Source organism: Carcharhinus amblyrhynchos, chromosome 21 (genome assembly GCF_965287045.1).
Source record: "Carcharhinus amblyrhynchos chromosome 21, sCarAmb.v2.hapA, whole genome shotgun sequence".
NCBI classification, from domain to species: domain Eukaryota; kingdom Metazoa; phylum Chordata; class Chondrichthyes; order Carcharhiniformes; family Carcharhinidae; genus Carcharhinus; species Carcharhinus amblyrhynchos.
The window spans coordinates 19699268-19724996 of record NC_137344.1 but is presented as its reverse complement, the minus strand read 5'-3'; the positions used below and the strand labels follow the sequence as shown (position 1 = coordinate 19724996).

The 25729-nt window shown below is 39.1% G+C and overlaps 1 protein-coding gene across 3 annotated transcripts in view; it reads right to left on the bottom strand.

The window, feature by feature from the left end:
* Positions 1–1137: 1137 nt before the first annotated feature.
* Positions 1138–25729, bottom strand: part of tbc1d16 (TBC1 domain family, member 16) — a 113708-nt gene continuing 89116 nt past the window's right edge. For all 3 annotated transcript variants that reach the window (XM_080209587.1, XM_080209589.1, XM_080209588.1), the window contains one exon: positions 1138–17688. In XM_080209587.1, the coding sequence (XP_080065713.1) occupies positions 17449–17688 (240 nt within the window). In that variant the 3' untranslated portion in view covers positions 1138–17448. The remainder of the gene's footprint in view (positions 17689–25729) is intronic.

Here is a 25729-nt window from a genome sequence, read left to right as displayed (position 1 = left end):
TTTATCCACATCAACTAGAAATGTGCCATTAGAGGGGGATTTGGTTTGTCAGAATCAACAGAACACATTTATGCCATTGTATTCACTGCAAAAACAACAAAATTGCTATAAACAACCTAGATGATTAGAACAATAAAAATAAAACTAATAATTGGCAGTCAGCATGGTTTCAGCTGAGAGAGATTCGACTCTGGTGTCTCTTCTGCACACAGTCAACCTATGTGCCAAGAAAACTTTTAATTATGTTTTAAATTAAGTAGGCTTCCTGAGTGTGGAAAAGGAATTGGCTGAAGAGAAATAGTGGCAGGTAGTAGTTGAGAGAATGATGTTGGGGAGATGTACTGAATGGAATGCATTGAACAACACTGGACCCTGATTTAGAAATCAAATTGACTCAGTAAACTGCACAAATTATATGAAGTTAGTGGGTTGGTAACCAATGTGAACGAAGTATAACAGGTTTTTGACAACATTTAGAAAAAGATAACATTTTAAACAAATACTAAATATTACACTTGCAAGAACAGGAGACAATTTAACAGACTATGATGAATCAGTTAGGGACCAGCAAACAATGAAACAGGATGCTAAGCCATATTGCCAGATGGCAAGTCTGATGCAGTCATGTTTACACTGTACAGTGCTTTAGTCAGGTCACTTTGAGGAGTGCCTGTAGGTCTAGTTATCCAGATGAGAAGGAAACATCCAGTCCCTGAAGGTAATGCCAAAAGAGACCACAAAGTTGACTTTAAATGACAGAGGATTGAATTAAGAGGATTGGCTCGAAAAATGCAAGCCTTTCAGTCTTGAAATGAATTGAATGAAAGGGAACATAAAGGAATGCAAGATACCAAACTTACTGGGAGAGGGAAATCAGAATAGGAAATTAATTTAAACTTCAACTGCAAGACAAAGGGCCATTAGTGGAAATCAAATTCAAGACTCATGAAAAGACATCACTGCTTTCTATGGAAGAATGAGCTAGACAGGTTGAATAACCTCCCCCATCTGCACATGCCTTTGTAAACTGAATAAAGACACATTTTCATGGTTCTGCCCTCAGGAGGAGTATTTTAAAGCATTTTAAGTGCTGTATAAATGGAAAAATTCACACTAAGAAAAAGTTTACCAAGACAGTAGAGTTTTCCATCACTTTATTTCTCAAATCAAACAATTTAAGATTCACATTATTCTTTGGAAGAAAAAGCCTGAGATTGAACAAGTAATTCTGCATTTTAAAGATGATTGAAGCATGTGTAAAAGTTATGTTGCTTTAATCTCTTGAGAGAACAAGCCACTGACATGGTTAAAAGTTGCATCTAAAACCAGAATCTTATTGCTGACCAGCGCATAAATTTAATCTTTCAAAACATACAATGCAAATATTAAAATTAATGTCCTAATTTAAAATGATCAAAAGAGACCAAATAATAGTTGAAATCATTTATAATATAATCAAGGATAGTTGCATGTCTAATAATAACAAATATATGATTTTTACTATGTAATCAAGGGCCTTGCTACTCCATTGGGACCAAGGAGATGAAATGATTGGAAGCATAGGAGAAGTTGCTAAGTTTCTGGGCTCCTAACTCCTCTTTCTCTACCACAGATGGATAGGCCAGCTCCCCATCACTGAATCAAAAAGTGTCACTTCATAACTGAGGATATCACAGTCTTACCCAGTCTATCGAGGGCAAGGACAATCTTAGAATTGACTTTTCAATTGTAAACAAAACCACTTTTGAGTGTAAACAAAGTTTCCCTTCAGCATTTAGATCAGGTTTTACCTCAGTAGCGATTCAGAGGCATAAACTATGAATAATGGAAAAACCTTTGGCAAATCTTCTCCCAGATTCAACAAATGCATACAATCTATGTTACAGAACACCATAAACTAGGTTATACGACAGAAATGAATATGCATGAATTATTATCAGCTTTCAAATGTAGGTCAAAGAAAGAGCAGTAGCTTTGTTAAGAACTTGTTTTACAATTGTGCTTACCAGAAACATCACAATGAACATTAATGCAAATTTACAAATAACACAGATTGCATTCCTTCTTTCAGCAGACAAACTGAAAGTGCAAACTTCAAGACAATCAATGTTTATGAGGCTTTAGTGCACATACTTAAAAGCATACCATACTTTCCTGTACAAAACTGGGCAGCTCAAAAAGATCATAACCCATCACAGGTTTTATTAGGTCGGTCATGTAAGATAAAGTACATTAAACCTTTAAGTACTGTACTTAACTTTACGTATTCATACAGCTTGCTTTACATCAGATTCTGTGGATCTCACTAGTGTGTGGCTTTCTTCAAAATTAAAGATGACAGTTCTGAAAATAGAACACTTTCCCCTTATACATTCTGTGCCACATTCCTAAGTCTGGGTGCAGAAGTATAAGAGCCAGCATTCATGATAATGCACTGTAAGAACATGATAATAAGCAATGTTACATCTGAAGCTGAAGAATAATGAGTGAACTACCAGTTCAGCAAACCTCAAAAGCAAACTTCTTAACCAATGGGCCAGTTGTGATCAGAAATGCAGAAAAACAACTTATATGGTAACAAAAAATTCTTGGGAGGAGCAGAGGGACCTTGCCTTATTTAGTAACTACTTGAGCTGGTACAAAAAGGAGGGTGGGTTGAGAGAGATGGGCAGGAGAGCAAACGATATTTGTGTGTAGTAGTTAATTTCTCAGTACTGAGAACCATCTACAAGAGATTAACTCTGTTTCTCTCAGAACAAAATTTGCTCAACCTATTCTCTGAACTGTACTACATAGGTATAAGCATAAATACTTTTTTGGACAAAATTGTTGTTTGATAGCTGAATAAACCAGCTTGATTGAGTCAAAGTTGATTGCTGTCATTCTCACCTCAAGGTCTTCGAAAATCAAAATACATATGGCCTTATTTCTAGAACTGTTTTCCCTTGCATTGTTCTGATTTATGCACCTCTGCCACAGTAGAGCACCAGCTGTAGCATCAGTTTTATGATTCCACTCTGTACCACTTTAATATTGGGCCTAACAGGAAATGGTCAAAGTATAAATTCAGCACACTTTAAGGAAAAGACTGCTTAAACAGAATTCGGTTGTGATCTTTCACTGAACTCAAATTAAGATCTCCCAGATTAAGTCAGTGAACAAGATCGAGAACAAAATCATACCTCAAATACTACACTTCATATTAGCTGCCCTGTGGAGTTTTTTTTTAACTGATACCAGAATTTTGCAATTACTATACACCACTCTATAAAACTGAACTGCAGGCACTTGTGTATACTGAGATAGAACATTGCTTTTATAAACAGTGATGAACCAAGTGAATGAGAGAGAGCGAGAGAGTCCACATTGATCGTTCACTCATTGACGTAACTGTTTTAGCACCAATTAAAACCAGTGTTTCAAACCATTGCTATTAATGAAATTGGTCAAAATTGCTTTTGACTGTTCTGAACAGAGCAGCATTCCATCATGGAACCATAACTAGACTTGAGCTTTGTCACATTTCTTATACACTATCATTAGGGTAAATGTTATTAGGACATAAAATTTACAATTAACTGTGAAATGACCATGCCTATTTCAGAAGTGCAGCTGTTAGCAAACTAAACCTGAGCAAGTATCAAGTTCAACGGCAAACGTTCAATACAAGATCCAATAAATCCAGAAATGATGTTAATTACAGCTTTACTGGCATGAGTTCTTCAAAGAATTCTAAGATTGCGATGATATCAATTTATACAACTGACTGAAATGCAAAAGTCTAATGGAAAATTGAATTTAAAAAATCTTGATACCATTATTTTGCAATTCAAACGTGCAGTACCATCATATTCTAGAAGTAATTACTTCCATGGTGAATATCATAAAAGAGCCATCCATCATTATAAGTTAACTAATCAGAGAATACACAGATCCATAAATGCCAGGTTTTAAAAAGTTATGTAGTACACACAGTACATATTTCAAAACAGATAACTTCACAAGTGCTTCCTAATGGAATACCACATTACACCAGTTTAAAAATAAACAAGCGTAGGGGAAATAATAACAACAGGCCAATTTATTTAAAATCGTTTGGATGTGTCAATTACTTCGATTTTTATATATAAAACAGTTGATGTAGTAAAATGCTATTTTAAACAAAACAATCACTTCAAAAAGATCTCTTTTTGCCTACAGGGATACTTACTGGAAGCGAAGTTAGATAAATTGCCATGTTTTTGATTAAAAAGGAATTTGAGGAACAGGCATTAGGACATGAAAGAAAATCTCCTTTGCTTAATTAGCATTGGGTCACAGCTTTCTACATGTTTATGTGAATCAAGAGCCAGGCTTCCTTTAAGCTTCTGTATCCACTTGTTAAAACCACTGGCTTCCTTTTGGTTCCTCCATACAACATTTGACAGACATACAGTCTGTTGACCACAATGTTTGCTTGAAAGAAAAAGAACGATCAAATACAAAAACCTGTTCCATTTTTAAAACAGAGATACATCAAAATCAAATCTATGGCTAGTTGCCTAAATCTGCATTTCCACAATTCAACATGCTTTAAATTTTCCCCTGAGAAAGGGCAAAATAACAGTCTCTCATTAAACTTCAGTAAAACACATCAAGCCAGCAGGCAGGGTATGTAAGTTCAAGTTTAGCTTAAGGGTTTTCAGTCTTCAGGAAAAAGTAAATCCCCCATTGTAAAAATAGGTCATTTTCAACACATTTACTCCTATCCGCTTAACAATTTTAAACATTGACAGCTTCTATTTAATTGTGCTCACAGAACAATTTATGTTGAAAGCAGTTTAAAAAAACATACATTTTGTAGCTATGATGAGACAGAAATGGTAGGGTATGGGCAAAATATTCATTTCTCGTGCTGGAAGAACCAGAATGCTTTAATGTACAACTTCTGAGATTTATGATGGAATATAAGTGTTCCGAAACAAAAGTCATTTAAAAATGAGTCGTACAGCATTGTTACTTGTGTAAGGTCCAGATCCACACAGCACCTGGAAACCTCACTCCCACCCTCCAAATCTTTAATCTTTGATTTTCCCCCAACACCCATATAAAACCAAAATAGACTCCTGTTCTGTAATAGTCTTTCTACTATCGTAATAATGGCATGCTGGCAATAATCTATAGAAATAAATCCCCAGGTGGCACTTGCATCTGATAATACTTGTAGTTTGACAAAATCCCATATTGAGGCTGGGGGAAAGCACAAGTTGGAGCAGCCCAAATTCTCTCAGGCTCACAACAGTAGTTTCTAGAAATATTTCAAGCAATGCTGCTAAACTGAAATCCATGCAAATGTACAGAAGGTGTGTGTAATAGTAAGACCTGGCAACGTCATGCACTTCATTACGTTCTGAGCACAGTGCTCAGTTGGTTGCTAAGACAGTCTTATGCTGTGGACTCATGTTCATTAGGAACTGAATTGAAACTAGTCATTTCACTTAATATCTTTAAGAACCATCTGATAAAGAACATCTTCACCCTACTTATCAAAATTCAATTGATTCAGAAATTCCACAACGTTTCAACATTGCATCCAGCCTATTAACAGAATCAAAATTTTTTTTTTACAAAAACATATTTCTATATTTCCTATTGTTGCCAGTGTAGCACAGACACCGGCATTTACACACTGACCTAAATAAATGCCCTTGCAATACCGCCAAGGCAACAGGAACAAGGTAGAAAACACAGAAATTATTTCCATTTGACAAAACACATTTTGGGATTTTATTCAACTTTTGGACTGTCCTATACTGCACGATTTCAAATATATTTACAAGATACAAGGCAGTCTAAAAGTTTAGTAGTACTGTTAGACAGTACATTTAGATTTTCTACAACAGATGTAAAGTAGGAATTCCTGAGTAGAATGGACACTCTGGCTTAAAGATTTATATAAGCAGATCATTAAGCAAGTGGTATTTACGAGCTAGATAAATACTGCATTGTAATTTTGAAGTGCTCAACCAATACAGTACTTAAATCTGGAAGGTTGCAACATTTCACACTGTCTTTAAAAAGAAATCCAAACATATTTTCAAAGAACAATGCAGAGACATTTTAGACATGCTTAACTTTAACGTGGGGAGGGGGGTGCAGGGGGCGGGGGTTGCTTGGATAGGTAGGAGGGAAAAAAGTATGGAATGTTCTGTACGAGGGAATTTTAACTCCCAGGCCAATCAGCCAGGAGTGATGTTGGGATTGTCAGGCTGGAGCAGATATTTGGATGGGAGCCTGGGGGCTCCAGGGTAAACAGGGTGATCCCCATACCCTGACATGAAGTTAGTACTGTTTGGAGGTCACAGAACATTTCTTTCTGGAAAATCACAATAACTATCACTTGAAACAGACATCATTTATTATTCCCCTATTAAAAAAACTCTTTGTAACACTCTGCTTGCCATCCAAATTCAGCATTCTGAAGAGTTTATCGTACAGTGCTGAGTTTATTAGGTACAATATGAAATCCACATTCATTAAAAAATAGAAAGGACTGTAACAGGATACTTGATTCATCATTTTGATATATGGTAAATGCACATTGACTGAAATTTTATCCACAGGATTTAAAGTGGTAATTCAGTACATACTTTAATACTACCACAAACTCTATGGGTAGGAAAATTGTTATCATTTCAAGATGTTGAAATTGCCAGATAGGTTTTTAATGATCAAAAAAATGTAAAGTACCACTAGATAACTGCAAGTTGCTGCTCAGATATAGCATCTAAAAGTAGGAACATAAATAATGGTCCCAGATTGTTAGATGCATCCCTTTAAAAGCTTCTTTTCACAAGATTAAATGTTTTGAAACCAGAATAATTTTGCATAAATGCTCCTGCTGATTTTTCCCTTCATCATTTAGGGCTCACTGCCAATTCCTATTTTCACTGATTCTGTTGCCATTTGAAACAATAAACTCATTACAAATTTCAATCAGGGAGCTTAAAAAACAATCAGAAGTTTCAAACACGGATGACAAGTTAAATCATCTTTCTAACCTTTATAGCACCTGATTTCTAGTTGAAAGCATTGGTCACATCAGCCAGGTATCATCAGATAAAACAGCCAACCTTCCCGGAGTGAATATTACTCAGCCCTTCATTACACACTACCATCACATCGAACAACCTAAATTCTGGACATGAAAGAGCCATGTTCTAACACAAACAAGCAGCCAGTCCCCTCTTCACTAAGGTATACTTAGTATACCTCTTCACTTGATATACTATAACCTAACTCTAGATGTTACTTGAAACCCTAATGTGACAAGTTTATAACAGATTTTGATTCATAACGGGAAAGGTAAAGTCAGACTTCCAACATAACAACAAAACACTTTGATGTTTAATATAAGCGCATAGTTTCAAGGTGTTCCAGTACTCTCTGCTTGACAATAACGTAACTGCTTTCAACTATAAGAGAGCAAAATTCATCTTTAATGTTAAATATTAACGTTAAAGCCTTTTACTGACCTAAAGCAACATTTAGACAGGCTTTAAATTCTGTAAAATCATTGTTCCATCCATTTTTGAGCAATCAATGTAATCTTTATAGTTCTGCAGCTATTACCTGGAGAGCAATGGAAGGGGTGTAATAGAATAGCAAGTTGATGTTATAGACAATAACCCTGGATCTTACTCAAATAAGATCAACAATAAAAGAACATTTCAAAAGCACCATTATTGAAAGGACTGGACTTTGCGTTATGGAAACCAAACATATGGAAAGAATGAAATGCTTGCTATATTTGAAATAATCTTCTGCCAGATTTATTAAAACAACAGCATATTGTTGCCGGTTTGAAAGTTTAGAAAAATTAATACCCTCAATTTCAATGGTCAGTTTGAAAAGGGTAAGAAGTCTCACAACACCAGGTTAAAGTCCAATCAGTTTATTTGATCGTAAATGTTTGAACGTTTGATAATAAATGGTTTGAAAAGGAACAGAATCTAATTTGTAACACAAGACAATGATGTGACTGCTATATCCAAACTAAAGCAGGTGAGATAAAACCACTTTCATTAATTTTTAAATATTTACAATGACCATTTCATCTTTAGTGTTCCAGTAGCCACCTCTTTTAATCCACATACGAACCACCTGATACCACAACTACTTTAACAATGAAGTATTTAAACATCAAAATACAAAACCCTGGAGAATTTGCAAGGATTCTATTTAGAGATATCATGGAGGGATACTGAAGTGTTTGAATCTTTTGAAGTTCAAACATGTAACCTTGAAATATTCTGAAGTCTAGTTAGGACATGAGAATAAATTGTGCTGCATTGGAACAATGACTTCTGATATCTAGGGTGTGGCCAGAGGGCTTAGATGCCAATATAGCCCAGTATTGTTCTGTTGAAATTGTAGGACTTTGATAAGCACACTTGTGAAATTTTGACAACATGAAGATATCAATACCCACACTGACATTTCAAATTCGTTTGCCACTGCCCCCATTCCCTCAACCTCAAATGTATGTTTTTTAAACTACAACCTTCAATTGAAAATGTCCAAAATCTCCAGAGACTTTCCAAAGCTTTTAAGATTTCAGAAACAATTTTAAAACGAATCATTGCATTGGGAAGGATAAATACAGAAAGTCATAAAAAGTGACAGGGAAAGTATTTTACAATATTTTACAATAACTTGAACAGCATTTTAAAAGGCAAGTGGAGAAATTTTAACTTCACACAGCAGGTTGGTTGGGAGTGGTGGGTGGTTAAAAATGTTTTAATCAACTGTGTTGGAAAGCCGGTTCCAACCTGTCGACATTTGTATTTAAGTGCAGCTTGCTCAGCTGCATGCAAGAAAGCCCCTTGGGAGAGGCAGGATGTCAATTTAAATATGTTACGAGGTAATTAACAGCTATCTTAACAGGGGGTTTCAACTTTAACTGTGGGTGCACAGGTGTCCCAGCCTTCTTGAAACTCTCCAGTGAAAGCAAAGCAAGATAATAGCAGCAATTGAAGGGGCTGTACATACAACAGGCAAAAATCCCCGAGTACTGAGATTTCACACCTGCCTCCTTGCCTGGTGAAAGGCTTTTGCTCACAGGGCTTGTTCTGAAAGTTTGCTTTTAGTGGCTTCTGCTGCTTTGGAAGTGACTTTTACTGCACTGGAGGTTTGTGCATCTGATCTCCACTTTCAACTGACTTGGATATCTAAGAATAAGATCTAAGACCCACTCACCTGTTGAAGGAGCAGCGCTCCGAAAACTCGTGATTCCAAATAAACTAAATAAAAAACTTTAACTTGGTGTGGTGAGACTTCTCACTATATCTCAGAATGGGTGTTGCTTTACCTTGGAATGCAGATGAACACGGAGGTACAGCTTTGCAGAAGGCGATGACCTAAACGCGGGGTATGTATAGCCATAGGATTAGTACCATCTTAATACCAATGCCTCAAGAAGCTTGGGGCATCCTGTCAGGTCATCACAAACATTAGCAGCGTGGTGGAAGACCACCTGCTGCCAAGGGCATCTGATGGTCAGACTTTACCTGTGTTTGTCAAAGTAACCACTGCTTTCAACTTAATTTCCACAGGTTCTCTCCAGGGATCTGCACAAAATATTTGCACGATTTTGCAGTCAGTTGCCCATAAATGCATCACACAAGTGACCAATGCCATCTTTGCCAGCCAAGATAGTCACATACACTTAGAGAAGCCAGCCAGAGCTGCAAACTCGAGCATCACTCATTCTGATTGTTTGCATCAGTGGCAATGTTTTGTAGGACGTCATTGTCCTATTTTGGCAAATCAATTAAAATAAAATCAAACAAACTGAGGGACAAATTAAAGGGGCAGCCCTTTTTGAGGATACTGCCTGAATCAAAAATGAAATTTAAAACATCAAATCAAAAAGCGATTAACAGGGTGGATAAGGCACTTCAGTCCCCGCAGGCATGGAGGACATTACTGCCTGCACACATGGCAATTAAGCCATCCAAATGAGTTTGTGAACAGTAACGGTTTCCACTCTTCCACGTGGAACTTGCCGTAATGTGTAAGATTCCCAGGCAGCTGCTGTGATGCATTCATTGTCTGCTCACCCTCCCAGAGTTCTTGGAACAGAATTACCAGCTGGCTGCTGAAGGACAAAGATTTAAATGATGCTGATGACACCTGGGAGGAGGTCAAGCAATAAGACCCATGAGTACCAGAATGAAAGCCATAACATGCCAAGATGTGTCTGAGAGCAAGTAACTCAGATGATGAAGCTTCGGGTACCTTGTCAGACTTGTAATGACCCTACACTACAAATCAGTGACAACTGGAACTGCAGGAATAGCAACGTAGAGAGGAGGGACATGACATGACCATGGTACCAGCAGCAGCTCAAATTGCTGCCCAGGGTGCCCCCCGATGAAGGCAGAATCTTTTAGGTTATACCAGTGTAGCCATCTGGCAAACATATGCTGAACCCAGTTACCACATCACTGTACCCTTCCCTCTAAAACAAACAAAACATCCCTTTCACAGATATCCATTGCTTGTCTTGGTCTTTTCTTGCCATTTATCACAAGTAAAGCCGCCATTTGGCAGGCAGCAAGCAAAAGCAGGCAAGGTGGGAAGTTGGTATAAGTACTCTGTAGATGTCTTGAAAAACTAAACAGAAACTTAATAACATAACATTGTGAAACACATCCATAAGCATATTTTTATGCAACTATCTCTGCTCTTTTTCTGCTACTCAAAAGTGATGCAGCCCCTGTCACTTCAGCAGAGCTAGAAGGCACATCCGTGCAGTGGTAAGCTAAGATATTTGGAAACCAAACAGCCCATGGGCACCGACTGGAGGTGCTCTGAGCAGAGTCCCTAACTACCCCACACCCCCTTCCCCATCTTCATTCTCATGGTGCACTGCTCTGCCCTGCTTGCAACGAGCTGGAGAGAACTTTGTGGCACAGCAGTTAGGTACCGAAGAGTTAAGACTAGGTATCTATCCTTTTTCATCTCAACATAAAAATTGTGAAAACCATTGGTGAAGGCCTGCATACACTTGACAATCCATGTAAAAGGTCACTCTTTCCAAAAGCTCTGTTATCACGACACACACTCCTATGTTATAGTGCTCACTGAAGAACTAACATGTGTGTAATCAGCATACTGTAGCTCTACTATAGAAAAGATTGTTGTCTTGGCTTTAGCCTTCAGCCAGTTAAGTTTGAAGAGTTTACCGTCAGTGCAAAATGTCATTACCACACTTGGGAGGAAGCTTGTTAGTAGTGAGCTGCCATGTTACTGCAAGAAAGATTAGTGCAATGACACCCTTGTTTGGTGCCTGCTTTGATAGGGAAGGTATCCATAGTGAAGTGCTTGCATTCTATGTAGCTGATGGATGATGTTGAGAGTTTAGCTGGGCATACAAGAACCTACAAGAGCAGGGGACTTGCCTTGAAGACCGACATCATCAAATCCAATTCAGTTGTGATTCATGGTGCAGCATTGGAAAATATCTCTCACTTCCCATATCTTGGAATCTATCTATCCCAAATTATTGGTGAAGAGGTACACCACTGATGCTTTTCACAATTTATGGGCATAGCAGATATTCACTGCAGAGCCTGGCCTCCATTCATCTCATGTAGTAAACGCATTAAAAAAAAATCATGCAAGCATTTTCTACACATGGGATGGCAAGTCACCTAAGAACCTGAAAGTTTGCCTAATATGCTAGCTTAGCCTATGGTACATTACCTCCTTGGATTTTCAAGAATCATGCCATCAGACTTTACACTAAGCTCAAAAGTCAAATGGGCAGTAATTCTCCCCACATTCCTCCATGGTGCTGAAGTTTGGACAACTTCTAGATGCTTTATCAAGGCCCTAGAACAACATTATCAACACTGTCTTAAAAAGATCCTGCAAATTAAGTGAGAGGTCAAAAGAATAAACGTGATCATTCTCCAAGTCATAGCAACAAGCTGCGATAGATGGGACACGTCATCAGAATGCGTGACTCAAGACAGTCCAAATAGGTGCAATACTCAGAGCTATGCCAGGGAGACTGCTTGCATAGAAGCCAAAATAAACATTTCAAATATAATTGGAAAGCCTCTATGAACCACTGCTCTTTTGACATCAACAGATGGGGAGTAGTTGCCTATTCATGACCAAAATGGTGATCCATCATTATGAAAGGTGTCAAGATCTTTTAATCAACAACTGAGAGAGAATTGCAAGACAGGTGGAAAAAGAGGGCAGTTGCTCAAGTCAGCAATACACCCACTTCACATGAGGGATTGTCGATTATCACTCATTCTCCAGACAGATCCCTTCAATCAATTTGCAAGCATGCACAACACAGTTGGAGACTCTTCCAATATCTCACACATTTATTTGCTGCTGCTCCAGAATTATCCTCTGTCTTCAACTCAGTGGGATTCAGTATATGCATCCGGCTGGGCAGAGCTTGGGTATCCTGTGCTCTCTGATAGTCTTCACTGCTCGCCCTGTCCCCAAAATCAGCTCGTGCTCATTTGTGTGCGTAACTATAACTTATCAATCCCACCAAAGTGTGTATCTGAGCCAAAGCGTGGTCTGCAAGAGTCCTATAATAGTGTACTTTTAGAGTGTGTGACCACTTTAAAGGAATCTTTGTCCTTATCTTGCACAATTTCCTGCAGAGTACTTGATGAGACAGTGCAACATAAAAGTAGTGAATTCAAACTGTCAAGGGGAGTATGCAGTAAGTTACTATTATGTGCATGATTGTTTTCTACTGCTTGCTGACATCAAGTCAACACCCTCCCCCTCACCCCCCCAACATCTTCATGCACGAACTCACTTCCAGTTCTTTGCCTCCATTGGGTATTTTGTGCTTTCTTTAACAACATGGAGGGAAAGGAGAACCTATAGGTAACAGTGATGGTATGTGTCAAAAGGTGATGAACGTAAGTTTTTGAGGGTCACTGAGGGAAAAACATGACACTGCATTAGGATGAGTGTCAGTGGTGAATTGTCAAATGGATATTATAAGGCAGTGCACATACAGGAATAGATGCACATGGAAGGCAAGTTGGGGTGAGGAATGATGTGCAGGAAGAGGCTTTGGAAGACAGAGAAAACGAGATTGGACTTGTATGCACATACAGGCTGTAGCTGAATGTGCCATCAAACTCACCCTTCCAGATCTAAATTGATAACTAAACTACTTCCTATTCTGCATTCAAGAGTGTGGCATCATATGTCTATTGCTAACCTCAGCAATTGTTCTCTGAGGCAAGTTTCTTTCTTCTGTCTATAGGGAAGAGGATCTCCCTCCAGGCCCTTGCACACTGTAGCATGAAGTCCAAGGAGGCATCTATGAATTGAGGCACAACCTTGACATGGTGGAAATTCAGTAAAATTGCTTCCTGTGTCCCCTTACCTCCACAATTCATCATCTTTTCAGTATCCCTTTAAATAATTCAGCTGACATACAATGATGCAGGTGCCATCATGCCCATTGACACCATTTGCTCAGAAAACCCAGAAGTCATATGCAAACACAGTAGCAGGGTTAAAATGTCACTGACAGATCTGCTGCAGTTATTTCCTGGCTCCTCATCTACTGATGGACATTACAATCTCTCCCCAAGTAGTAAACTTACATTTTTCATCAAATAAATTATTTCTGGAATCAACTGCTTAGTTGTACCATCATTTTTATATAAAATATGTCATAAAGAGAGATTTTTTAGTCAGCCAAAACGTATTTGAATCTGAAATCTGATCTTCTGCAAAGTATGCCCTAGAATACATTGAAAGGAGTTTGAACTTGACTGAAGATGTCACAGTGACCTTGGGGCTACAATCCCATACCTGATTAACCAAAGGTGAAGGTGAAACTGCTTAAAAGATTATTAAATATTAGAGAAATGAAACAATATTCTAAAAATCTTTAGCTTGTTACATAAAGGTTACAGGAGCAGGTTTGCCAAGCTGAAGATAAGTCTATTTTTTCACTGACAACCTATTTGAATGGCAAAAGCACACATGCAAAACTATTAGTTTTGAATATCTAAATAGTATTTGCAACTGCAGGATCATCAATCCTTATACAATGGTTTTCAGACTGGGGTCCATGGAACTCCAAGGACTTTCTGTGGGTTTGCAAAATAATATGCTTACTAAACAGGATTGGACTTATGGGTGAGCAATCACCCAGCACTCAGTGGTTAGGAATGCCATGGTCAAGGTTAAAAAAATGAGCGGTGGGCAGAGGTGCAGGCTGACTATTTTCTACCTTGGGGAGGTTGAGGCACAAAGGAGTGCTGAGTGCATCAAGCTTGCTATCTGGAATAAAAGCAAAATACCAGAATCTGAAACAAAAACAGAAAATGCTGGAAAATCTCAGCAGGTCTGACCAGTGTTTTTCCAGCATTTTCTGTTTTTGTTACCATCCAGAATCTCAATTACCAAGGTTGGTTGTGGGCTTTAGGTCAGTTCAGTCTTGTTTAAGAGATGGGACTTACTTCAAGTAAAAACAAGGTATTATATATTTAAACGCAAAGAAATGATGCCAAAATACAAGTTCGCCAAGGCACCATATTGCTAGGCAGCCATGTTACCTAGTGTAACTGTAAAAGCCATTTGTTGTTTACAATACCTGAATACTCTGCGATACTGCACTGTGAAAGCTCACAGGTGCCAAGTAGAGCAAATATAAAAACAAATAAAAGTATATATTACCTTTGGAACACATTTAGTGGTATGTCATTCTGGCAACTACAATCTTCTGTGCAACACAGACACCTTTAAAGATTTATGATAGTCTAGGAGTAAATTACTTTAAAATAAAAGTATTTAAAATGGCCTCATAGCACCATTGCAAGTACTTCAGCTGAAGCCACGGACAATACTTATTCCTGTAATGAGGAACAGATGAAGAACAGAGAATGTTATGCTGCTCAGTGATGGATGGCTGCAATATGTTGTGTACTAAAAAAATTATCCAATGAAGCAACGAAATAAACAAAACTGAAGCGACATCTCAGATCAAAGCAGCTGGAACATAAAGGTAAACTGAAAAATTTCTTTGAATAAGAAAAGCAAAATAACAGTCAGAAAATTCAAGTCACAAATATTACATCAGTTTTGGAGAAGGCCCTGAAAACATCCCTCTAAATGGGTTTTGCTAAAAGCTGATTGTGATGGTGAGTGAAGGCCATACCCTTTTCTAATGGGACAGTTGGTGGAAAAAAATCAAGGAATTTGAGATATAAAATGTCAATTGTCAGAAATGCTTTGTGGATGTAAGCAGTTTGCAATTCAGCTAGATGAGCTGATAGTATGGCACAATTATTAGTTTATGCTCACTACGTTTGATTTGGGGAAATTTGTTAGGGATTACTAGAATTAATAACAGGAAAAATTCAAGCTACTGAATAATTACATGCAATCAGAATTGCTTAAAATGGGAGCACTGTGTTGCTGTTTGCACAGATGGTGCTGATGCTATAGCAGGCAATAGAAATTGTGTGGCAAGAGGAAAAAAGCAGCAGGTAATTGTGACAAATTCTATGCTGTAATGCCCAGCCTTACTTAAAAATGAATTGAATCTAAATAATGTACTCTTTTCAATATAGCTTTGAGAGCTGTGAATTTTATAAAGTCCAAGCCTGCAAAATTAACATTTGTTTGCAAGGCAGTATTCAGAAATGGGTATAGGACATGACAATTGCTTCATATTGAAGTACATTGGTTATCTTCTGGCAAAGCAAAAGTTTTTGAGCTTTGCTTTTGAGGACAATCATGCATGAGCTGAAAACATCTCTGACCACATGTGGGTGACAAATTTTGCATACAATGCTGAATCAAATAAATCCAAAGGCCATACGACCCTGCTCAAACCAAGGGACAATATTGAAACATTTAGGAAAATCAGACTGAGCAACGGAGTTTCAGAGATGTTCCTGCTACTGACTGAGTTTCTGGATGCAAACATGATGACAGCTAATTGCTCATCTTGCAAAATTGGCAGAGTACTTCAGTGACACTTTTTAAAATATAAACACAGATAAGTACAACTGGGTTTAGGATTCATTTTCAATGTTTGCTATGTCAATTTGTTGCTCAAATGGAAAAACAAAAAGGGGAATGAATGGTTGGAATCGCCTGTGACTCCTCACTGAAAATTAAGCTACAAGAACAAACACCTTCACAGTTTTGATCATCTGTTGCTGCAAAAGTGTTGTTACCTTTCCCAACAACTTGCGTTTGTTAAATATCACTTGCTGCTTTGGGAAAAAGCAAGACAAAGTACAGGTCGATTTTAAAGTGGAACTGACTTACAAAGGACTGATCGACGGCAGTGAGAAGCAGGCACATTCACTTCTCTGATATCCATAAGTAAACACCTGTTTTGTCAAGCATTGCTAAATGACACTTTACATGCAGCATTTTCAAAAGTATTATGCACTATTAGAATTTCGATGGGAAAGTCCATGATTACTAATCTATTGAAAAGGTATCCTTCAATCAAAGAAGCTCAAGGACACTGCTTTTACAAAATGGTAAGTAGTGTCCAGTAAAATGACAGAAACACTAAAAAGATTTCAAGGTGCCTTCTGGTCCTATAATTAATGGTTATATCAGGGCATGGTAATTTAAACAGGATAATCTAGTAAATGAGGTGTTTTAGTTTTCTCCAAAGGTGGCTCCTTTTGAGCTTTACCTTTGCAAGAAGTGTCTGAATTCTCACAACTGTCACAAATCCACAGCTGGACCAAAGTTCAGCTGACAGTATACAATTAGGTAACACCATTATGTGAAAAGGCAATGCATTTAGCTACTTTTGTGCTAAGGGCAATACATTTTCAGGTATAACATTTTCTTGATAGAGATGTGGTTAAGTGATATTTACAGACAATACTGTTGTTTGTTGGGTACCAGCAATTTAAAAAATATATTTAACTCAACACTGAAGTGCTTCATCGTATAGGAATTGTCAAATAAACAGCATATTTATACCTTTACAGAGTTTTCCCAAGAGTCAACTGCATTTTTTGCAACATGTCATAAATCTTTCAGATGTTTGAAAATTGACTTTCCTTCCCTAAAAAAAAATCATTCAAATCAAACACTATGATTCGGCTACTTATGGAAATTCCCAAGATGCCCATTTACATTTCTATAAGTTAAAGTGCTCAGGTCACTATCATCTCCCTCCTTGTGTACCTTTACTACTTCAACTCAAATCATCTAAGTTCAGAAAACTATTAAATAAATCTATTTTGCACAACTGGATCAATCCCAGGGATGCCCAAAACTGTATCAGGAGAAGTATCGATACTAGCTCATTGTTACTAAAAATATGGTTGCTAAGTAATCAAGTTCAGCCCCTATCAAGTAACTACCTCCAAAACAATGCTTAGTAATTGGAGTTTTCAGCAAAAATATGGTAATTGGGAAAGATTATCTCAGGAAAGTGAAAACATCTTTTGCCCCTCTTTTGCCTTCATGTGCTGATCTTGGAGATGGTGTAGCAGAGGTCCCTCCATATGGGCAACCATCAAAATCCAAGTGATTTAATGTACACTCCACAGCTGGGATGTATCCGCTGTCCCACATTCCTGTGCCGCACAGCTTACACAAGTCATGTAGACTGCAGGGGATTCTGGGCAAGAGACGAAATTGGTACAAAAGACTCCGTGCCTGTAAGAGGAAAGAAGAAAATGTGTCAGATAAGACAAACAGGATTGATTGACATTTGTCTCTTTCAAAGCTTTTATTTGGAAACAGTAAAAAAAAAATCACATTTCAGATACCTCCTTTTCCCACAAAAGCTCTGTGTAATGTGATGATTGCTCTCCAATGGCTGCGGAAAACCTACAATAGCAATCTGAGACGGAGAGGAATGCTGAGGTAAACAGTCCACAAATGACTTTTTTTTGCTGTGCCTAGCAGTATACCACCAATGGTAGGAAAGACAGTACTGTCACTTACTTTGTTACATGCATCTCTGACAACACTGCACCCCCTCACTGAGTAGCATCAAACCACTGCCCCCACCCCACCCCTACTCATGCAAAGGAAAATGGAAATATAAAGCAGAGGTCACTTTTCTAAAGAAGTTTTAAGAATGTTTTTCTCTCTTAAATGGATTGTTTTACAATTTACATATTCACTATCCCAATACTGGAGATTAACAGGGCCAACTGAAACGTTTAAAAACATTATTGTTTGCCTAACCAAGTCAGTTCAGCTATTGAATGACAAGTAGAGCCTAGCTGCTGTTAATAGTAAGTCTTTAAGCCTTCGCTAGCTGTCATTGCATCTATTTCTTTTTGGACTATAGTGCACATTAGGGCAAATTAATTCAGATATGAGTGCATTATAGACAATGTTATCATATAATTTGATCCCATTTTTATTCTCCCCACAAAAGAAGATCGCAAACTCGTAAACAACCAAAAAAATGCACAAAAATACCACAAGAAGAACTACTTCCTCATACAGCAAAATCAGCAGGAAACAACATTCTACCAACAGCTGTAAATCATAAGATTTGACATCTTTTTACTAACTACAAAAATAAAATATTACATATCAACTTGTTGCTACAAGAGTACCATTTGTTTAATACTATATACTGGTAAGTTTTTTGTTTAAAGGGATAAGTGCTAGAATCAGTATCTTTTAAATAAATGTCATGAAGAATATTTCATTTAACAAAAAGATTGACTGAGTGACACACTGTGTTAGGATACTGTTTTATTGTCTATGGGCCTGGATGATGGATTCTCCGTCGCTTTGATGGATGACTATTCAGCAAAAAAGTTTTACAGCCTATTTTGATGTTGTCTCGTGAGTGATGTTAGACCAGGTCTTGATTTACATAACCAATTGTAAATTTTGCATAAGAAGTCAGTAGTGGGGTGAATGGAGGTGTTGACTTTGTGCCACACTCGCATGTTCTGAAGATGTTTGACTCTGTTCTCCTTAAAAGTCAAAACCGCTCGAGACAAAAACATCTGGGTCTGCCAGGAATTTTTTTTTGTCCTATTTACTGGGACCCAGCTTGCAAGCTTGGAAGTTGGCTTTCAGCTTGTCTTTATATCCAAGTTTGGGATATCTGATGGTGTAGGTTCCCACATTTAGCTGGCTGTAGAATACCGCCTTGGTATGTGCGAATCCTCCATTGGGAACCACATGAATGACCCAGTGAAGCTGAATTCCAATAAGCATGCTTGATGTCAGGTATACAACACCTTGCAAGAACCTCAGCTTTGTGGATTTTGTTATGCCACCTCACGTTGCAAATAGATCTTAGACAGTACAGATGGACTGTTTCTAGCTGCTTTATGTGATGCCACTTAGTTGCCCAAGTCTCGCACTCATGATGAAGTGATGATGCAAGGACCACTATGGTCATCATTCATGATGGTTAATTGATTTAGAAGATTGCTGAAATGCTCTGCCTGTTACGAAAGTCAGCTTACCCTCTCGTCAAGCGTACAGTAAGTAAGGAACTCCAAAATACGGATAAACCTTATGAGTTTCCACACCTTCCACACCACACATCGGGTGGTACAGTGGTTAGCACTGCAGCCTCAGTGCCAGGGACCTGGAATCGCTTTCTGGCTTGGGTCACTGTCCATGTGGAGTTTGCATGTTCTCCCCATGTCTGCGTGGATTTCCTCCAGGTGCTCCAGTTTCCTCCCACAGTCTGAAAGATGTGCTGGTTAGGTGCATTGACCCAAACAGGTGCTGGAGTGTGGCAACTAGGGGAATTTCACAGTACTTCATTGCAGTGTTAATGCTGGCCTTACTTGTGACTAATAAATAAACTTTACTCTTTACTGCATTCCGGGAGCAAACTATGCATGTGAAATTCAGTTTCTTAAAGTTCCTTGGATCTGTACAGAAAGGGAAAACAGAATGCAAATGCAGATCATGTGACCAAGAGAAGAACATCATTGCAGGCAGGTGTCCAAGGCCAGGGACAAGGAGGGGGAGAGGTCCCAGGCAGGGAGCAGAGAGGTATGCTCTAAACAAAAAAAAGGGCTGCAAGTGGCAAACTTTAAGGAACATTTGAAGTTATGCACTTTGTTAGAAAGAATGAATGAATATTACTTAAATGGAGGCTGACTGAGAAAAGCTGCAGCAGGGATTTGGGGGTCCTCGTGCATTTATCACAAAGACTATCATACAAGTTCAGCAGATAATAGGGAAGGCATTGGAATATTGGCCTTTATTTAAAATAGAAAAGTCTTGCTAAAACTATACAAAGCACTAGTTAGACCACACCTGGAATGCTGTGGATAGTTTTGGTCCCCTTATCTGAGGAAAAATATACTGGCATTGGAGGAAGTCCAGAGAAGGTATGGATCAATCTAGTTAACTTTCTTATGAGGAGAGGTTGAGTAGGTTGGACATGTACCCATTGAAGTTTAGAAGAATGAGAGCAACCTGATTGAGACATTTAGTATATCTGGGGGCTTGACAGGGCAAATGATGAAAGGTTTCTCCCCCCTTGTTGAAGACTCTAGTGCCTGAGGGTATAATCACAGAGTAAGGGGTTGCCCATTTAAGACAGATGAGGAGGAATTTCTTCTCTGACGGTAACGAATCTATGGAATTCTTTATTGCTGGGTCATTAAGTATATTCACGGCTGAGATAGACAGATTTTTAATCAGCAAGGGAATCAAGGGTTATAGGCATAAAGCTGGAAAGTGGAGTTGAGGATTATACATCAGATCAGTCATGATTGCATTGAATGGTGGAGCAGACTTGATGGGCCGGATGGCCTACTTCTGCTCCTACACTTTATGGTCTTAAATTAAGTCATGTTGTCTCATTTTAATCTTGCAACATAACCTTCATTCCACAGTCCCCTTTTGTCACTAGGCTCAATTTTTCCAATATTTCTTTTGCCATCCCACCCACCACCATCACTATCAAATGCCTTGCCCATGTTCCAATTCATCAAAGACTCTGCATTTTCACCATACCAAATCCTTCTCACCTATCAGTCCTGTCCTTATTGGCCTCCACTGATTTCCCATTTCTCCAAATCTGTGATTTCAAAATCCCTCTTGGGCATGCTCCACCCTGCCTCTGCAACTTTTTTCAAGTTTTGCTTACACGCACTGCTCTTCTACCTTTGCCTCTCAGTTAGTGGTGACAGAGCTTTCCTGCACTCTGGATTTCTCTTCTTCAACTTCCTACATCTCTCTCTGTTTTTAAAAGCCTCCTTAAAACCTGGCCTTAAACCAAGATTGGTGGAACGGCAAATTGTGCGGAGGGTGTGGAGAGTCTGCAGAAGGATCTAGATAGGCTGGGCGAATGGGCCAGGAACTGGCAAATGGAATTTAATGTTGGCAAGTGTGAGGTGGTCCACTTTGGTAGGAATAATGGTAGGAAGGATTATTACTTACGTGGTGAAAAACTGCAGCAGGCGACGGTGCAGAGGGACCTCGGGGTCCTTGTGCATGAGTCGCAAAAACCCAGCTTGCAGGTGCAGCAGGTGGTCAGGAAGGCTAATGGGATGCTGGCCTTCATAGCGAGGGGGATTGAATATAAAAGTAGGGAGGTCTTGCTGCAGCTGTATAGGGCATTGGTGAGGCCGCAGCTGGGTACTGTGTGCAGTTTTGGTCGCCGTACTTACGCAAGGATATTTTGGCCTTGGAGGGAGTGCAGAGGAGGTTTACTAGGCTGATGCCGGAGTTGAGGGGGTTGAGCTATGAGGAGAGGCTGAATAAACTAGGCTTGTACTCGTTAGAGTTTAGAAGAATGAGGGGAGATCTCATTGAGACGTATAAGATGATGAAGGGGATGGATAGGATAGAGGTGGAGAGACTATTCCCGCTCAGAAAGAATAGTAGGACTAGGGGGCACAGCCTCAAGATAAAGGGGGGGCGCTTTAGAACGGAGTTGAGGAGGAACTTCTTCACTCAAAGGGTGGTGAATCTCTGGAATTCTCTGCCCGTTGAAGTGGTGGAGGCTACCTTGCTAAATATTTTTAAGACGCGGGTTGATGGGTTTTTGATAAGAGAGGGGATTAAGGGTTATGGGGAGAGGACGGGAATGTGGAACTGAGCCACGACAGATCAGCCATGATCTTATTGAATGGCGGGGCAGGCTCGAAGGGCTATATGGCCTACTCCTGCTCCTATTTCTTATGTTCTTAAGAAAGAGCTCAGGAGAAGTCCTGGTAAACAAAGGCATCTCAGGAGAAGCCCTGAAGATTCAAGCTGGCAGCTGAAGGTTGGTGACTTCATGCTGTGGGCCATTTGGGCAAAGGTATACCTTTACAGCAGCATTTAGTATTTTGCTCACTTGGCTAAAAAGCTGAAGTTGTGCTTGTGGGAATCCAGGGGGACAAAATATCAGGAGATGAGATTGAAACCCTGCAAGGTGGGCCACTCTTGATGCCATCAAAGTTGGAGCGACCTTTGGAAAGAATTCTAAGGTTAGATTGTCAAAGTTGAAGATGGGAATTCCTCGTGAAAGAGACAGAATTTCAACCAGATTAGTTGACTCAGTGTTTACTGATGCTTGGATGGATTGTTGAGACATCAGTGGACTCTTTCTTGGTTGCATCTGCCATTTATTGTGCAAAAATGGTGTGTTCAAGCACAGTTGGCCTGTTAATTCACATGTACATCATATCTACCTTTAATGCAGAACAAAACAGATACTGTGAAGTGCTTTATGTTTCTGATCTTGTATGATAAAGTTTATTTTTTGTTTGTTCAATACCCGTGGAATCTTATGGTTTTATTCTCTTAGTAGTTCTACTTTAAACAAAACATTATTGGTCCCTAACCAGATCTTACCAAACATCTAGGAAGCCTGGTACAAGATCATAACATGCCCAATTAGAAAGAATCTCATGTCTATTTGTTGGGAGCTAATTGCCATCTGTCACATTTTGTGTGATGTTCCTTGTTGGTGATTTCTCTGAGCACTATGTACTTCATCGAAAAGCTTGCCTATGTCTTGGTCGTTATTGTTGAACCAGTCTTGGTACTTCTATTTAACAAATCCTAGTATCCCAGATGCTGTAAATAATAGTCTTTAATTTTTTCCAAGAATCTTAAAAGGTAATATTGTCTTCCAGGATGTTAGCAATTCCTGTGACTAGTATGTTCATCTTTTGGATATGTCTTCAAGATCAGTTACATTAAGCTTCCTTTGTGACTTGACTGTGTGCTGAAATGTTTTGGATTCTACCTTCAAAGAAACAATATTCCTAATAAGCCGATGGTCAATCAGCAGTCTACACCTTCAAGGGAGAGGGTAGAGCGTATGTCCTTGAGATCTCTATATCACACAATAACATTGCCAAACATGTGTGGGTTTGTCATATGAGGAGCGGTTGAGGGGCCCGGGTCTATATTGATGGAATTGAGAAGGATGAGGGGGGATCTAATTGAAAATTACATTATACACAGAGGCCTAGATAGAGTGGACATGGAGAGGATGTTTCCACCAGTGGAGAGACTGGAACACGAGGGCACAACCTCAGAGTGAAGGGGTGCTCCTTTAAAACTGAGATGAGGAAAAATTTCTTCAGCCAGAGGGTGGTGAATCTGGGGAACTCATTGTCACAGAGGGCTGTGGAGATCTGGTCATTGAGTGTCTTTAAGACTGAAATAGACAAGTTCTTGGTCAATAAGGGGATCAAGGGTTGCAGGGAGAAGAAAGGTGAATGGGGATGAGAGACATATCAACCATGATTGAATGGCAGAGCAGACTCGATGGGCCGAATGATCTAATTCTGCTCCTATAATATCTTATGGTGCCATCCATAAGGTGCATCAGTTTGTCTGCTTGCTGAAAGACTTTTTGGGATGGTTAGGTCACACTCACTGGACTTGGAGAGAAGAAGCTGACCATTCGAGTTTACTCTGCCAATAACATGGTTTCCCAGCACTCCTCTCCGTGTAATACAGTCTGTGCCCACTCAGACTTTGAAATTATCAAAGAATAATGAGTTTGTCTTGATGGGGCATCCTCAAATTATCTTGCTAACATCATAAATTATCTTGCTGATGTCACCATAGGATGCTTCTACCTCACGTGTGTCAGTGTTGGAACATAGGTATCAACGAGCATTAGATGCTGGTTACTGGGAAAACTTAAATGAAGAACTGGGAGTTGATTATTGATCCCCACAGGAAGTGGGTCAAGCGTGTGTCAGTTCAGATCAAACATGCCTGATTATTGATCCTTGGACTTGCCAGTCCGGTGGAATGTGTACCCTTGACCAATCTCCTTAAGTCAAGACTCCCCGGTGATCCTGGTTTCCCCTTGGATGGCTATACTGATGTTGTATCTGCCCAGCAGTCTGGCTACAAGGGCTGTTCTGTGATGTAGTCTTGGATTGTTGTCTAGAGGTTTGTGATGATCAATGAACCACGCTTCATATGATAAATAGTTGTCCTTACATTTTGACTGTAGCAAATGGATGCATAGCCAAGAGCAATGATCTGGCAGGCATAGGGAAAGCAGGCTGAATTTAGGGTTCCTTTTCTTCTCCTTCACTGGGTTGGTGAGATGAGCATTGAACCTGAGAAGGTGTGCTGTTTCATCTCAGGAGGATACAAGGTCCACCGCTGTGCTGATCTGTGGAGTGCAACCATCACCTTGAGGCTGCCTGTGCGCAGGGTTATGACTGAAGACTGTCAGTAGCATCCTGTATCTATTCTTGTTACTTCCTCATTGCCACAGAGCTTGATATATCTGTTTTGATTAAGAGATGTAATGACGAATGTAGGGCATTTGGACCTTTGAAATGTTCTGCTATTCAATAAAACAATAGCTGATCTTGTAGCTTAATCCCACCTTTCTGTACTATCACCATAATCCCTTAATTCACTTAAAACCGAAAAATCTATTGATCTTTGTCTTGAATATACTCAACCACTGAGCACCCATACTGCCTTCAGGGTAGAATTCCAAAGATTGACAACCCTTGATTGAAAAAAATTCTCCTTCTCTCAGTCCTAAATGGGAAATCCCTTTTTCTGAGGCAGTGGTCCCATGTTCTAGATTCTGCAGTCACAGGAAATACTTGAAGCTCATCAGCTTCATTTATCCACCATCCATTCTTAACATCTCTTCGTTTGGCTTGAACTACATGTTTTGTGTGATGGAAAGTTCCTTAAGATTTTTTTATGCTTCAAATAGATATCTCTTATTCTTCAAAACTCTCAAAACATGCACGCTTTTAGTCTCACCCATGGCGGAAATCATCACGGGCAGGATGGAAGGTTTGACGTACCAGCCAAGGTCCACTGACGTCAGGCATAAATTTCCACCACCAAGACAGACAAGATTGTAAAATCCCAGCCACTGTCTATATTATTTAGCCAAATATTGTCACACCAGAAAACAAAACCATGATGGTGGCAGTAATACAATTCTACAAATCGCTGTCAATTTTTGAAATTCAGAATGATGCAAGTGGTGCAGTTAGCCTTTGAAAAAACTGATAACTAATGAAATCAAATGGCAGTATAATTCATCTTAGCTTATCAGCACCAAGTTCACCTTAATTCACCAATAGCTAAACAATATTGACAAAAAAAACGAGATTGTTTTGCCAAAACCACAATTATTTTCAAGGAAAGCTGAATTCAACATTTACTGCACAGGCTGTGCATATTTTGATAATTTAAAAACAAAATATCTCACCTCAATAACCACATCCAGTTCAACACTTCCACACAAATATTGCAGACAATA